Genomic DNA, 12,376 nt, shown 5'->3' with positions numbered 1-12,376 from the left:
TCTCTTCGATAAAATACTGAAGAGATTGAAGGTTGGGTCTATGTGATATGAGTCAACATTAGTCAACGCGTAGTCATGAGTCAACGCCGGTCAACACGTAGCCATGAGTCGGTCAACGTGTAGCTATGAGTCAACGTCAGTCAACGCGTTGTGATGAAAGTCAATGTCGGTCAACGTGTTGCGATATGAGTCAACACCGGTCAACGCGTAGCCATGAGTTAACGACGATCAACACGTAGCCATGAGTCAACGCGCGTAGCCATGAGTCGGAGCCGGTCAACGCGTAGCCATGAGTCAACGTCGGTCAACACGTAGCCATGAGTCCACACAAGTCAACGTATCGATAATTTTCGCCGAAACAAGGCTCAGATCAATTCCAGGTCAAAGGATACTTCCGGGACTTCAATCGCAATTCAGATACGCGTCACCGACAAAGATAATCAGTTCAACGTCGATTCAAAGACACGAGGTACAATTAGAAACCAATACATCGGTTTCAGTTCAAGACTTCGACAACAGTCAGACGATAAACGCAGCACCGAAAGAATTTCAGCTATTCGCCAAAATACTGAATAGAATGAGAATTGAAGAAATCAAGAACTGAAGTTAGTTACAGATCCTTCTACGCTGATCTCTTCGATAAAATACTGAAGAGATTGAAGGTTGGGTCTATCACATTCAAAGTATTTCAGAAGAACGAGACTGAAACACTTTGGAGGGGTATCTGTAGACGTCAAAAATTATCTATAGGTTCCCGCACGCAGCTTGAGACAGAAAAAAGACGATGAACATCATTATCCAAATCAAGGAGGATTATCTGATGCTGTAGCGAAGCTAACAAGCGCATGAAGCGAGTTGGCAAAGTATACGAGTCAACAAGATAATAAAATAACGAAGAAACGACTCGACCGGGGGTTATGTTTCACCCACAAAGGAGCGAAGCGCCACTCGTGTCTCGCTCACTCCATGTGTATTTCGCCTTTGGGAGGTTGTAGATCTCCAGCTTTTCAACGCATTTTGGATCATTTCATTCCGAGATTGGACGGGAGAGTTAGAGGCAAAACAACAGAAATATGCCAACGACGTCTTGCCCAAATGGGAGAGACATCAGCGGTGTCTCACCCAATGGGCGAGTCACCATTGGTGTCTCGGCCAATCGTGTCTCGGCCCAAGGGTGAGACACCAGCGGTGTCTCTCACCCAGTAAAGCTGTTTTCGTTCATTTTTTCGATAAGATTTCATCCCAGAACCTCCCCAACTGATTTGAGGCTATCCCAGAACCTCCCCAACTGATTTGAGGCTATCTTTGAACGTGGTAAAGTTGTTATAATTAAAGATGAGATCAAATCATCAATTTTTATCCGAAAACAAAGCTTTTGAAGCCTATAAGTACAGTCCTAGGGCCCCTATACACGGGAGATCGAGAATTTGGAGCTGTCGGCGAAGCCCAGTCATTTTGAATAGAAGAGGAGCACGAATTTCAAAGAGGAGTTCGGCAGATCTGCAACCCTTTAACACCCGATATCTGCTTCCCTTGAGATCAAACTTTGATTTGATCTCGAGAAGAGTGTTTGCCTCACCTTGTTGAGTCATTAACTTTAATTTCTTGTTTCCTTTGCGAGACAACAAAATCAACCGGATCTGATCCGCGGTGGTCCACGGATAAACCCCGACACAGGTGAAGACCCCATGCAAGCAGCGGGTGATAAACGTCCTCTGCGTGTGTTTCTAGAGAATTGTTGGGAATTGTTGATTAATTTCTTTTGTGTAAAGAAGTCTTATAAAAAGACTCATCTTTTTTGAATCTGTAAAAGTTGATAAACGATTGTAATGGATTCCACTAAGAAATCGATTTCTGACGCAAACAAGGCCTATGAATCATGCACTTTTTCTTGGAAAAGAAGCATTGACGGTATTTGTTGAATAAGCATTGGGTAACTCTGTCCCAGCAGGCAGCAGCCATGAGAAAAAGGACATGCATGTCTTACCTAGATTGGAACTAAAGCTACAAATATGCTATAGTTTACTATGTAGTTATTTATAGTTTACTATGTAGTTATTCGAAAGAGTGATTGTTTCTATAGCAGGAGCCGCAATATATGTGCCTAAAATATAACTATGCATAAAAAGTTTCATATTAATTTTCTCAAGCTTTGATTTGGTTTCAGTATTCCAGAGGAAATTTTCTAGAATAGGTAATTTTGTTTTTTTAATCTAATGATACAAGACTGAGAATTATTTTTGAAGGACGATGAGAAGTATAGCATGAATTATGTTACTTTAATTAGCAAACTTTAACTTCAGCTGTAGCAATCGCTTGGGTATGACATTGTTGAAAAGAATTGAACCTCATGCAATAGCTCATTTTTGGAATTTCTTATTGTTATACCATCAACATACATGATGGCTGGCAAACAATGGATACTTCAAATTTGTCTTGACTTTATTACATTTGAAATTTGAGAAAATCACACTGAAATCAGTCAACATGTGAAATACATGCATTTAGAAACAAGGTAAAAACAATTTATGTACGGAATCCTTTCTTGGAATCACAGTTGTTACTCTAAGTACTCAGCTTCTTCACTACCTGTCCAATGTTCTTTCTGAGGATGTAGCTTATATTCATGTTGTTAAGAGAACAGTAATCCTGATGCCTATATTTGCATGTATATATGTGTATTCGTATAAGTAGAACTGGTATATTTTTTCTTTTCTCTCCTAATCAGTCTCTTTGCAGTATGTTTCTTCTTCCTTAATTTGTGTTTCATATTCCTTATTTGATTCTCTCTTTCAATATCTCTACCTGTTCATGGTGCAGGATTAAATAGCGGCATTGGTGTCTGAGCATATATGAGTTATTGTTTTGTCTTTTAATTGCAATTGTGAAGGGAAAGTACCATTTATGGAATGAACACTGGAAATGGGAATGCACACAGGCATAACTATGTTGTGGGTACAGAGGATGGGGTTAGGTTAAAGTCAAATATGAGATAAGAAGTTGTCTATAATATAGAGTCTTTAGGTAAAGACTTGTGTTGTCACCCAGATGAAATGAGAAGAAACGGAAGTGGTTTAGTAACATATGTATGAATATTTGTCAGAAACCCAGATTTCACACTGGAAGGCCTGTGTGCTGAGGGTATGCTGGTGTGGAAACCAATGTCTTTGATTAATATATTAGTGGCGTACAAATTTGGTGGCAGTTAGTATTTGAGTGGAAGAAGTAGTGCCTATAGGTTTTGGTGATCCTTAGTAAGAAAATTAGGTAAGATTAAAGGCTTCATACCTTCGAGTTTGCTTAGCACTGGATAAAACTTCACACCTTAGTGTTTGGGTATTTGTTTCACGTTAGATGCAATAGTGTCACTTGCATTGTCATCTTTAGAATTATTAAATTAGCAATTCATTAGCAGCATCTTAATTAAATTCTGACTGCATTCATTTGAGATATACAATACTTATTGTTCGAAATATCTGATGTTAAAATAGAAATAACATGCAAATTTAATTTTTTAATACCTTAAGCTTCTTATTTGAAATACAGGTACGTGTATTTGGTCCAGCACCCCCAAATTGCAGACGGTTTATAGTAGCTACCAATATAGCTGAGACTTCCTTGACTGTAGACGGAGTCGTGTAAGAGATCTTTGCTTACTGCTCTGTTTTCTGTTTGTCTCATAGTTCTTCGATGTATTTTGCATCTACAATTTAATAAAACTCCTATTGTTAATGATGTTAAGTGATTGTTTGCAGATCGTTCATTTTCAATTTGTTTTTTAGTTCTCTTTCTTGTATTTTTGTACATACAAATTGTGAGCAGTGACAGATCATTGGACCACGACTTTGTGGTGGGCTCCATGACCATGAGATAAACAGCATGGAGAGAAAAAGAAATCTCCCAACTTTTTGTCCATGTCATTTGGTCCATCGGCCATGTTCTGATTCAGCATTACTTATAAATTTTATGAATATATCAAATAGATAGGAACTTCTGAAAAAATTACCAGATGTAGGTTAAATGATCAAACATTTTCTTCATTTTGCTCTATGTACTTTGATTAAACATCATCTTCATTTTGGTCCTGGCAGTTGAACCAAATAAATGCCAATATACAATTGGTAAATGATCCGGACAATCAGTTTCTAGTCTATGCATGTAAGTGTATTAGATTTCCATCATTGAGATATATGACTCATCTCCTTATTCATTCTTGTCATGTTTATTAAAACACTTACTGTCTATTTTGCAATCACTGCAGCCTCAATCATTCAATCCTGTGATATTGAATCACATCATAACCTGATATAACTCCATAAAATGTTTTAAGAAACATGCCAAAGAGTCGCTAACTATCTTTATTACTTTTTAAAATTAAGCTTTAAAAGATCTAAGATGCCAATTGAAACTGGCAAAAGTCTGAAACTACTGATAAAGAAAATAGCTTAGAAAGGTTGATAGCATTATCAAGATTTGGATTTTAAACCATGTACTATACACAACAGGAATTTTGAAGGTCATGCTTATAGATGAAAGGACAAGACAGCGGATAAAAAGTAATGACAAGAAAATAAAAAAAGATGAACTTACAGTTTTCAGTAGTGGGTGCAATCTCAATATCTCAGAAAGCCTCGTTTCAAAAAAGAACATACACAGAATCTCTCAACTTGCAGCAGTTTATGCTACTTTGGTGTGACAAATTGATTAAGAAAAAATTGACCCTGCTTATGCAATTTACTAACAATACAATGAAGCCACCAAAATTTTTAGAAGTGTTTACACACACATATATCTATGTGCATCCTATATAATTAAAATTATGAAGTGATAAGAACTTTCTACCTGATCATATTTTTCTTTTTAATCATGAAATAGCCAATTTTTGAAAATTTTCTTACTTACTGTTAGGCCATTCCATTCCTCACAGGTATGTAATTGATCCTGGTTATGTGAAGCAGCGCCAATACAACCCATCCACAGGAATGTATTCTCTTGAGGTTGTACAGATTAGCAGGTAACTTCATTTTCAATTGCTGTCTATGGTTGTTTTTGTCCTAGCTAGCCTTCTTTACGTAAAGCGCTATAGAAAGTCTTTATATGGATGCTACGATCCACATAATATAAGTTGTCTAATAGCTTTGCATATTCACAATATCTTTTTGCTGTTTAGAATCTGGTGGAAGACAAATCTTCAAACAAAATATAATAGGTGGAAGTGAAAGGAAGCTAAAAGAAGTATGGGAAATTGATTCGTATTTCAAATATAATGAAGAAAGCTGAGCAGAAGCAGCGGTAGAGCAGGAATTGATTGGTAAAAGAATTGGTAGTTTATTTATAATGAATGTTTTGGTCAAGCACCACGCCACCAACAACTCACACCAGCCAACCAACCCTTATGCCCTCTTTGCTTCTATGATATTATAATTCATGAGTCTCTCCCTCCCTATTTACATGCATGAGGGAGTTAAATACCTCTTAATTCATGTGAAAGATGAATGATCTATGCACTGTTTTAAAAAACCTCTGCCTAGTCCGCTTAGGCGTACGCCTAGACCTAGGCGGTACCTAGACCGCTTAACTAGCGCCTAGACGGTATTTAGGCTGCTCACCTAGATTTTACGAGCGTTTAGGGGAGTATTGTCTGCTTACGTAGATTGCACCCTGTAGGCCTTGATTATGATTTTATGTGTCGTAGCCTACGTGTCCTCCAAACTCCATTAACCTCCAAATATGAACATCTCCACTACCTCCTCCGACCTTCAGCAAAACCTCATCGACCACCACTTAAATGAAGAAAGAAAAAAAACGCCCAGAAATCGTTTAGGCGCCCAACGTTTAATGTAACATTGGATCTATGGTTTGGGCGCCAAGTCCGACGCCTAGAAGCGCCCAACGTTTAATGTAACATTGGATCTATGGTTCCTTTGGTTGGATGTATTAGAACGCATGGTATCGCAGCTCCATGATTCCACCTAAATCATGCTTGATTTGTTTTCCAGCTGAGGAATTTCAATCCAATGTGGACTACTTATTTATCAGATTCCAACACCAAAAAATTGTGAATTGGAAATCTCTCTCAATTGAAATTAACTCTTAGAGTTAGAATTGATTGTGGTAATTTAACCTTCGGTAGTGGAAGGTAATTCTTGTATCTTTATAAACTACATATCTTTATAAACTACAAAAGGGTATATATTTGAATTTAGGAATTCAGGATATCTACAACAAAGCGACAAAACCTTGAATACTTCAATAAACTAAATATATCAAATTCCAACAAAAAAAAAATCCTTGCGCTTGTGATTCAGCGAACAGTTAAATCTATATGATACTGTAAGTTCATGTTGACAAATGGACTCCTGTGAGAATTATATTTGATCATGTACTGTTTATTCCTTTTATTTGAATGCTCCCTGCTTTAAACCTATTTCCACCATCTTCATTAAGCCCAGTTAACTAATTTGATTAGAACCCTCAATACCACTTAGAGCCTGAACTTGCACACTTCCTCTTTGCTCAGTTTTATAGCATCCTGCGAACAGCTCTACATTCAGAGTCTCAGACCAGTTTCATTTCTTTTTATCGCTATGATCAACATACATTGTATGTCAAATGGATACTCAATATTTTACTATATCAGAAATGAACAAAAATTGATGCACAGGTTAATAGACTTTTTCTTTCAACTATGGTTTTATATTTGCATGCAAAGCATTGAGGATATATGCAACATTCTGTAAGATATTGATATTCCTTTTAACTGTTTAAATTCTTTTTCTGCACTGTCAAATGCGATTTCTTATCTTTTTGTATTTTCTGAATCAAGCCTTAGGACTAGTAATTTGCAATAGTTTTAATGTAAAACTGCATTCTTAGGCTTTGTATCTCGTTATGTTTTTGCACCATATACCTATTAATTTTGTCAGTCTCACAGCAGTGAAGTCCAAAAGTGGATTGCTGTTTTATACTGGAGACATTGTGCATATGTTAACTACTGAATCTGATGAATAGTTTATCTTAACCTTTGGCTTGTATGGTTAGAGTGCAAGCAGATCAACGCGCTGGACGAGCTGGAAGAACTCGTCCGGGAAAATGTTACAGATTATACCCTGCCTCTGTATATCATGAGGAGTTGCTTGATGCAACAGTGCCTGAAATTCAGCGATCGTCCCTTGCTGGAAGCGTACTCTATTTGAAGTCTCTAAATTTGTCCGACTTTGACATATTGAAGTTTGACTTTCTGGATCCACCATCACGTAAGAACTATGGACCCCTCTCCGTTCTACTTTTTATTTTCCCATGTCCTTGTCCTGAATAAGAAAATTGCTTCTCTTAATTTCTTTATGTGTCATCTACCCCCAACATTGATGATTGAGAAGAGATAATTATGCAGGTGAATCTTTGGAGGATGCTCTGAGGCAATTGTATCTCATTGATGCAATTGATGAAAATGGGCGGACAACAAATATAGGGCGAACTATGGCTGGTAATATTTTTATATATGTTCATATCCTCTCGATGATTCTGTTAAAAGCACCTTCTTATAAAAAAGTAAGATAATAATTGATAGCGATTCAACCCAGCAATCAATGGCGTTTACCTCTAGTGGCATCATTTTCTCAATATGCACCATACTGATCATTCATAAAGAATAATTCGATCTGACCCATATCAGGAGGTTCTGGTTTGCAGACAATATGTACAATATTACAGTCGTTTATGCTTGTATGCAAGTAGTTGATACTTGATATAGAATGATAGATCAACATGGTAAGAAAACCTGGTTTTATCACACTGAAATATTTCCACGTAGTGTAGGCAGTTATATCTCCATAATTTGTTCTACGTGACACAAATGGGTAGTTTCCCAGATTTCATTGTACTGGTTAGGTGTATTAATGGGACCTTTTTCCAACTTAATTGCCAAATAGCCCAAATCAACTACTACAACTATGAAGCATTCTTTTTAACTGCGCATGTGGGCTGTCATACCCATACTCGGTAAGTACACTGACATGAAATTTTAATGCTTGTAAAAGGTTGGACCAACAGACACAAAATTGCACACAAATGCAAACTACTTGATCTATAGTAGTAGCTGAAAAGGTGTTGAAGTTGTTGTTTCTTTTACTTGAAGTCTACAAAATGCTTAAACATAGTAGGAACCTGGGTCAATGTATTTCCAGTTATTAATAATTATCAAAAGTAGGAATAGCACTCAGATTTTTTTTTTTTCTTTTGTGAGAAATTGAAGCTTAAGGAACTGGATATAAGGCTTTCAGATAACAATATGAAGGGCATGGATGCAGGAAGCTTAACTATGATGTATTGAAGCAGGGGCCAAGTCCTGCATCATCTTTTTAAACTTAATCATTGCGGAGTTCTAGTACGTTATATATCTAGTGTACAATGAAATGATTGCATAAGGTTGTATTGACATGTATTTTAGAGTTTACACTTTAAACTAAGATTAATTCTACATGTTTGATACAGCCAGTGGATTTATGTTCAGTAATATAAACAATAGGTTTTTTCCCCAAACCAACTTAAAAATACGGTTATTATACAGAAACCACCTTTCATTTTCAATTTATAAGTAAAACCACCTTTTAAGAGGGGTTTTGTTCCAATCAACCACCTCCTAGTCAAATCTTAACTAAAAAAAAACCAAAATAACCTTAAAAATGCATGTCTAAGGTACATGAGTTATTTCCTCATTAGACCTGAACATTAACAAAGTGAGTCGTGTGTCTTGAATGTGAGTTTTAAGGGTATTTTTGGGTTTAAAGTGAACTTTTTTCGGGTAGGTTGTCAATTGGAGCAACAAGCCACTTTAAAGGTGGTTTACTTATAAATTGAAAATGAAAAGTTGTTTCTATAAAATGACCCTATTTTAAGGTGGTTTCTAGGAAAAAGCCCTAAACAATATAACTATTCAAATTGTGTATGTTTGACACCCACAAAAAAAAGTCAGGCCCTTGCTAGTTTTTTTCTGCCCCAAGGAAAGCAATATGGAATTGTATTTAGGGTAAAAGTTACATATATGAAGAAATTGACACACGCCTTTAAACTTTGGTTCTGTTCGTTAACTATAAGTTGGCTAAAGAGTCTTTTCTGTCTGAAGAAGTTCTATAGTAACATAAATCTAGGACTCATCTCCAATTTCTTTTGTTTCTCATGAATCAAATGTCAATTTGATAAAATGCATGTGGAAGTGGTTTCCACTGCAAATTCTACAAAGCTAGAAATTTTTAATATAATGTATCTAGTTTTCTTTCTTGTCAACTTGTGGTCGATTGACAAATATCTATATTCGACGCCTTTTAAAGAGCTTATTAAATTGACTTTGAACCTCGGTTGCGCGGATGCATAAATGTGGGTTGGCATAAATGTGTTGAAGTACCTCATGGATATTGTATTTTGAAAGCTCACACTTTCAAATTTGTGATGTGTTCATGGGACTGTATTCATGTTCTTGTGCATGCCCTTAATATTATTTTAAATTGTAATGGATTATACTTGCATTAGAGCTCTAATTTTCAAGTGCCAGTTGTGTAGCATTGGTCTAATGTTTTTAGCATCATTAATGGAAACATTGTAGCATAAAATATAAACTATAGGCTTTTTTTCTTCCTTTTTCTGCCAGAAACATATTGTTTCTTCCATCGTACCATCATTTTTCAATCTTTGAACTGTGAGTTCCTCAAATCTCTAATTTTCACAGAACTTCCACTGGAGCCTTCGCTCTCAAGGACTTTAATTGAGGCAAATGGGCTGGATTGTTTATCCCAGGCTTTGACTGTTGCAGCTATGCTGTCAGCAGAAACCACACTTCGTCCTGCTTTCAGGTGACCTTGCTTGAAACACTCTTCTACCAATATTTTATTCTTCACGTCACATTAGTGAGTAGGTAAATTACATCCAATGGAAAAAATTGCTTGCTTGCCAAGTGCCAAAGTGCCTACACAGCCACTATAAAAATCTGAGTAGAGAGTCAAAAGCTGTTAAAGATATACAATTTATTATCAATTTTTTCAGTTTATTGTCCGGTGTCCATTGATCCTGGAAGGCCTATTTGGTACTATTTGACCAAGAAAACATCATGATGCAGGATATCTTATCATCAGAGGAATCCTATGAAACCAAATGAAGACTTCAAATAATCAGAAACAATAGATGATTGTACCATTCAGGCATCCAGCACTACAGTGGATAGTTTGACAAATATATTATTCAACCATCTCTGTTAGGATAGGCAAAAAAAAAAATTTTAGTTAAAATTAAACAATTAATCAGTAATGTTTTAAATATCGGCTGATAAACCGATATTATCGGCGATTTATCGGTTTTGGGGCCCTTCCGTTATGATTTTTGGATGTTTATTGCCGATAATGCGGCAATAAAGTGAGTTATTGGCCGATATTGTCGGACCAAAATCTGGAATTATCAGCATTTGGTTTGAGTTTTGATTTCGGGCAACGGGCATCTATTCAATGCACTTTAAACCCCACCCTACCCGAGTTTCTACCATTGGTTAGTGATGCTAAAGATAATTATTTGCATTTTGGTATGTTTATATTTCATCAAGTACGATTAGATTACATTTTAGAATATTATATTATGTACATCACCATCCGGTAATGTCACTCTGATAAATACTACTTATCCCTATATATCCCCGATATCCGCTATCTGATATGGATTTTGACCGTCCGATAACCGATATTTAAAACCTTGCTAATTAGTGGAAGCAAATAATGAAAGACAAAAGCATGCCACAAACACAGAAGTTTTACGTGGTTTGGTCGCTGCCTACAAACACACCTTTATCTCACCCTAGAGATGTTCCACACTTCCACTGTCTAGAAAAGTATCCAAACCCCCCAAGTTTGTCCGGCCAAAAACAGCATGTTACACCTGATCCTACGCTGATCTCAATAGGCAACAAGCCAATACACATTCTAGATAATCTCCACTCAATCCACCCTTTAAAAATGAGATTCCATGTCCGATCAATCTACCATGATCACAAACTTCACAATAAAAAATAAATAAACACAAATAAACTAGAAACATATTACACCTTTAAGAGACATAGATCTGTAGAAACTGCTTTTGATCATCAAACGCTGTGCCTGTAGAGATCACATTGTTGATGAAGCTTGAAGGGGTGAAAATCCTCCTCCAATGTATCTTGGACTCCTGGATCTTGAAGAGAGACAACGGCTTTTGTTTCCTGGAGTCCTTTTCTATACTTTTTGGTCACTGCTCTCGTATTTATTTGATCCTCAATTAACCTAGAAAGCAACAAATGGTTCATGTCCAATTTGAATTGAGCATATAAAATCTGGGCCGTTTGTGCATCTTTCTTTCAATCAGGATATCAGTTTGAACTTATTCGATATACTCCAACAATTGAATATGTCGTACCTTTCAGGGGCTTCACCCCCGATCCCCAGCAGAGGCGTGCTACCCCCTGGACCCCCGTAATATCCACTCCAATGTCTATATTTCGTTATGTTTTTTCATGCACAACTCAATTAAAAAGCCATCAAATATGTTAATAGTTTGTTATTTATCAAATTAAAAAGACCATCAACATAGCATCAACAATCTTTGTATTCTTTTGGTGGAAGTCCTACATATCATGCAGAATATTAATACCTTCAAACTGATAATTATGCGTAAAGGTTTTGTATGCTTATCTCTATTTTTCTTACACCATATATTATTATTTGCAGTAAGAGCAAGGAAAAGAAGAGGAAAGAGCCACTTCCAAAATTACCTGATGGTTCTGGTTGGGGTGATCACATTCAATTGCTTCAAATATATGAGAGTTGGTATCGAGCTAATTATGATCCAAACTGGTGTGCGGATAATGATCTGCAGGTACACTGTGGAGAGTGTTTTCCCATCACTAACCAATTTAAGATTAAAGAACACAGTTTGGTTATTCATAATTTTTTTCCAGGTTAATTTATTAACTACACCTTGTCCTGACATGTTAGAAACAAATATGATAAAGAGAAAAAAAACTACAACAAGAATGCTGGAAAAGAGTCATTTTCCCATGGCTTCAACTAGGGCACTTCGTAGTGCTTTACATCTTATGTGAGAGTAGGTCGTTTATTTTTTCCTGACTATTTCTTGCATTAGACCCTGTATGAATGAGGAGACAGTAGTGGCCAAGAAAAAGATCTAAAGTTCTTTTTGTACTACAACAAAATTATAAGATATACCTCAGAAACACTTGTTGGTAATAACCATTATATTAAATTCACTGACCAGACCCATATTATTTTCTATCAATTTCTTTGATATCCTTCCATGATATTTTTCATGGGGGGAAAAGTTTGAGCTTCTCTGTATTGGCAGC

General features: G+C 36.4%; 1 protein-coding gene across 1 annotated transcript in view; it reads left to right on the top strand.

Annotated features, from left to right (window-relative positions):
* The window catches only part of LOC109830541 (probable pre-mRNA-splicing factor ATP-dependent RNA helicase DEAH4), a 58,179-nt gene that overhangs the window by 25,060 nt on the left and 20,743 nt on the right, over window positions 1-12,376 (top strand). Inside the window, 6 exon segments of the mRNA XM_020397823.1 lie at window positions 3,547-3,638; window positions 4,928-5,014; window positions 7,042-7,256; window positions 7,394-7,486; window positions 9,725-9,848; window positions 11,742-11,889. Coding sequence (XP_020253412.1) covers window positions 3,547-3,638; window positions 4,928-5,014; window positions 7,042-7,256; window positions 7,394-7,486; window positions 9,725-9,848; window positions 11,742-11,889 — 759 coding nt within the window.

This window comes from Asparagus officinalis, chromosome 2 (assembly GCF_001876935.1).
Source record: "Asparagus officinalis chromosome 2, Aspof.V1, whole genome shotgun sequence".
Lineage (NCBI taxonomy): Eukaryota > Viridiplantae > Streptophyta > Magnoliopsida > Asparagales > Asparagaceae > Asparagus > Asparagus officinalis.
The sequence above is the reverse complement of the archived record's forward strand: the minus strand, read 5'-3'. Positions and strand labels throughout refer to the sequence as shown.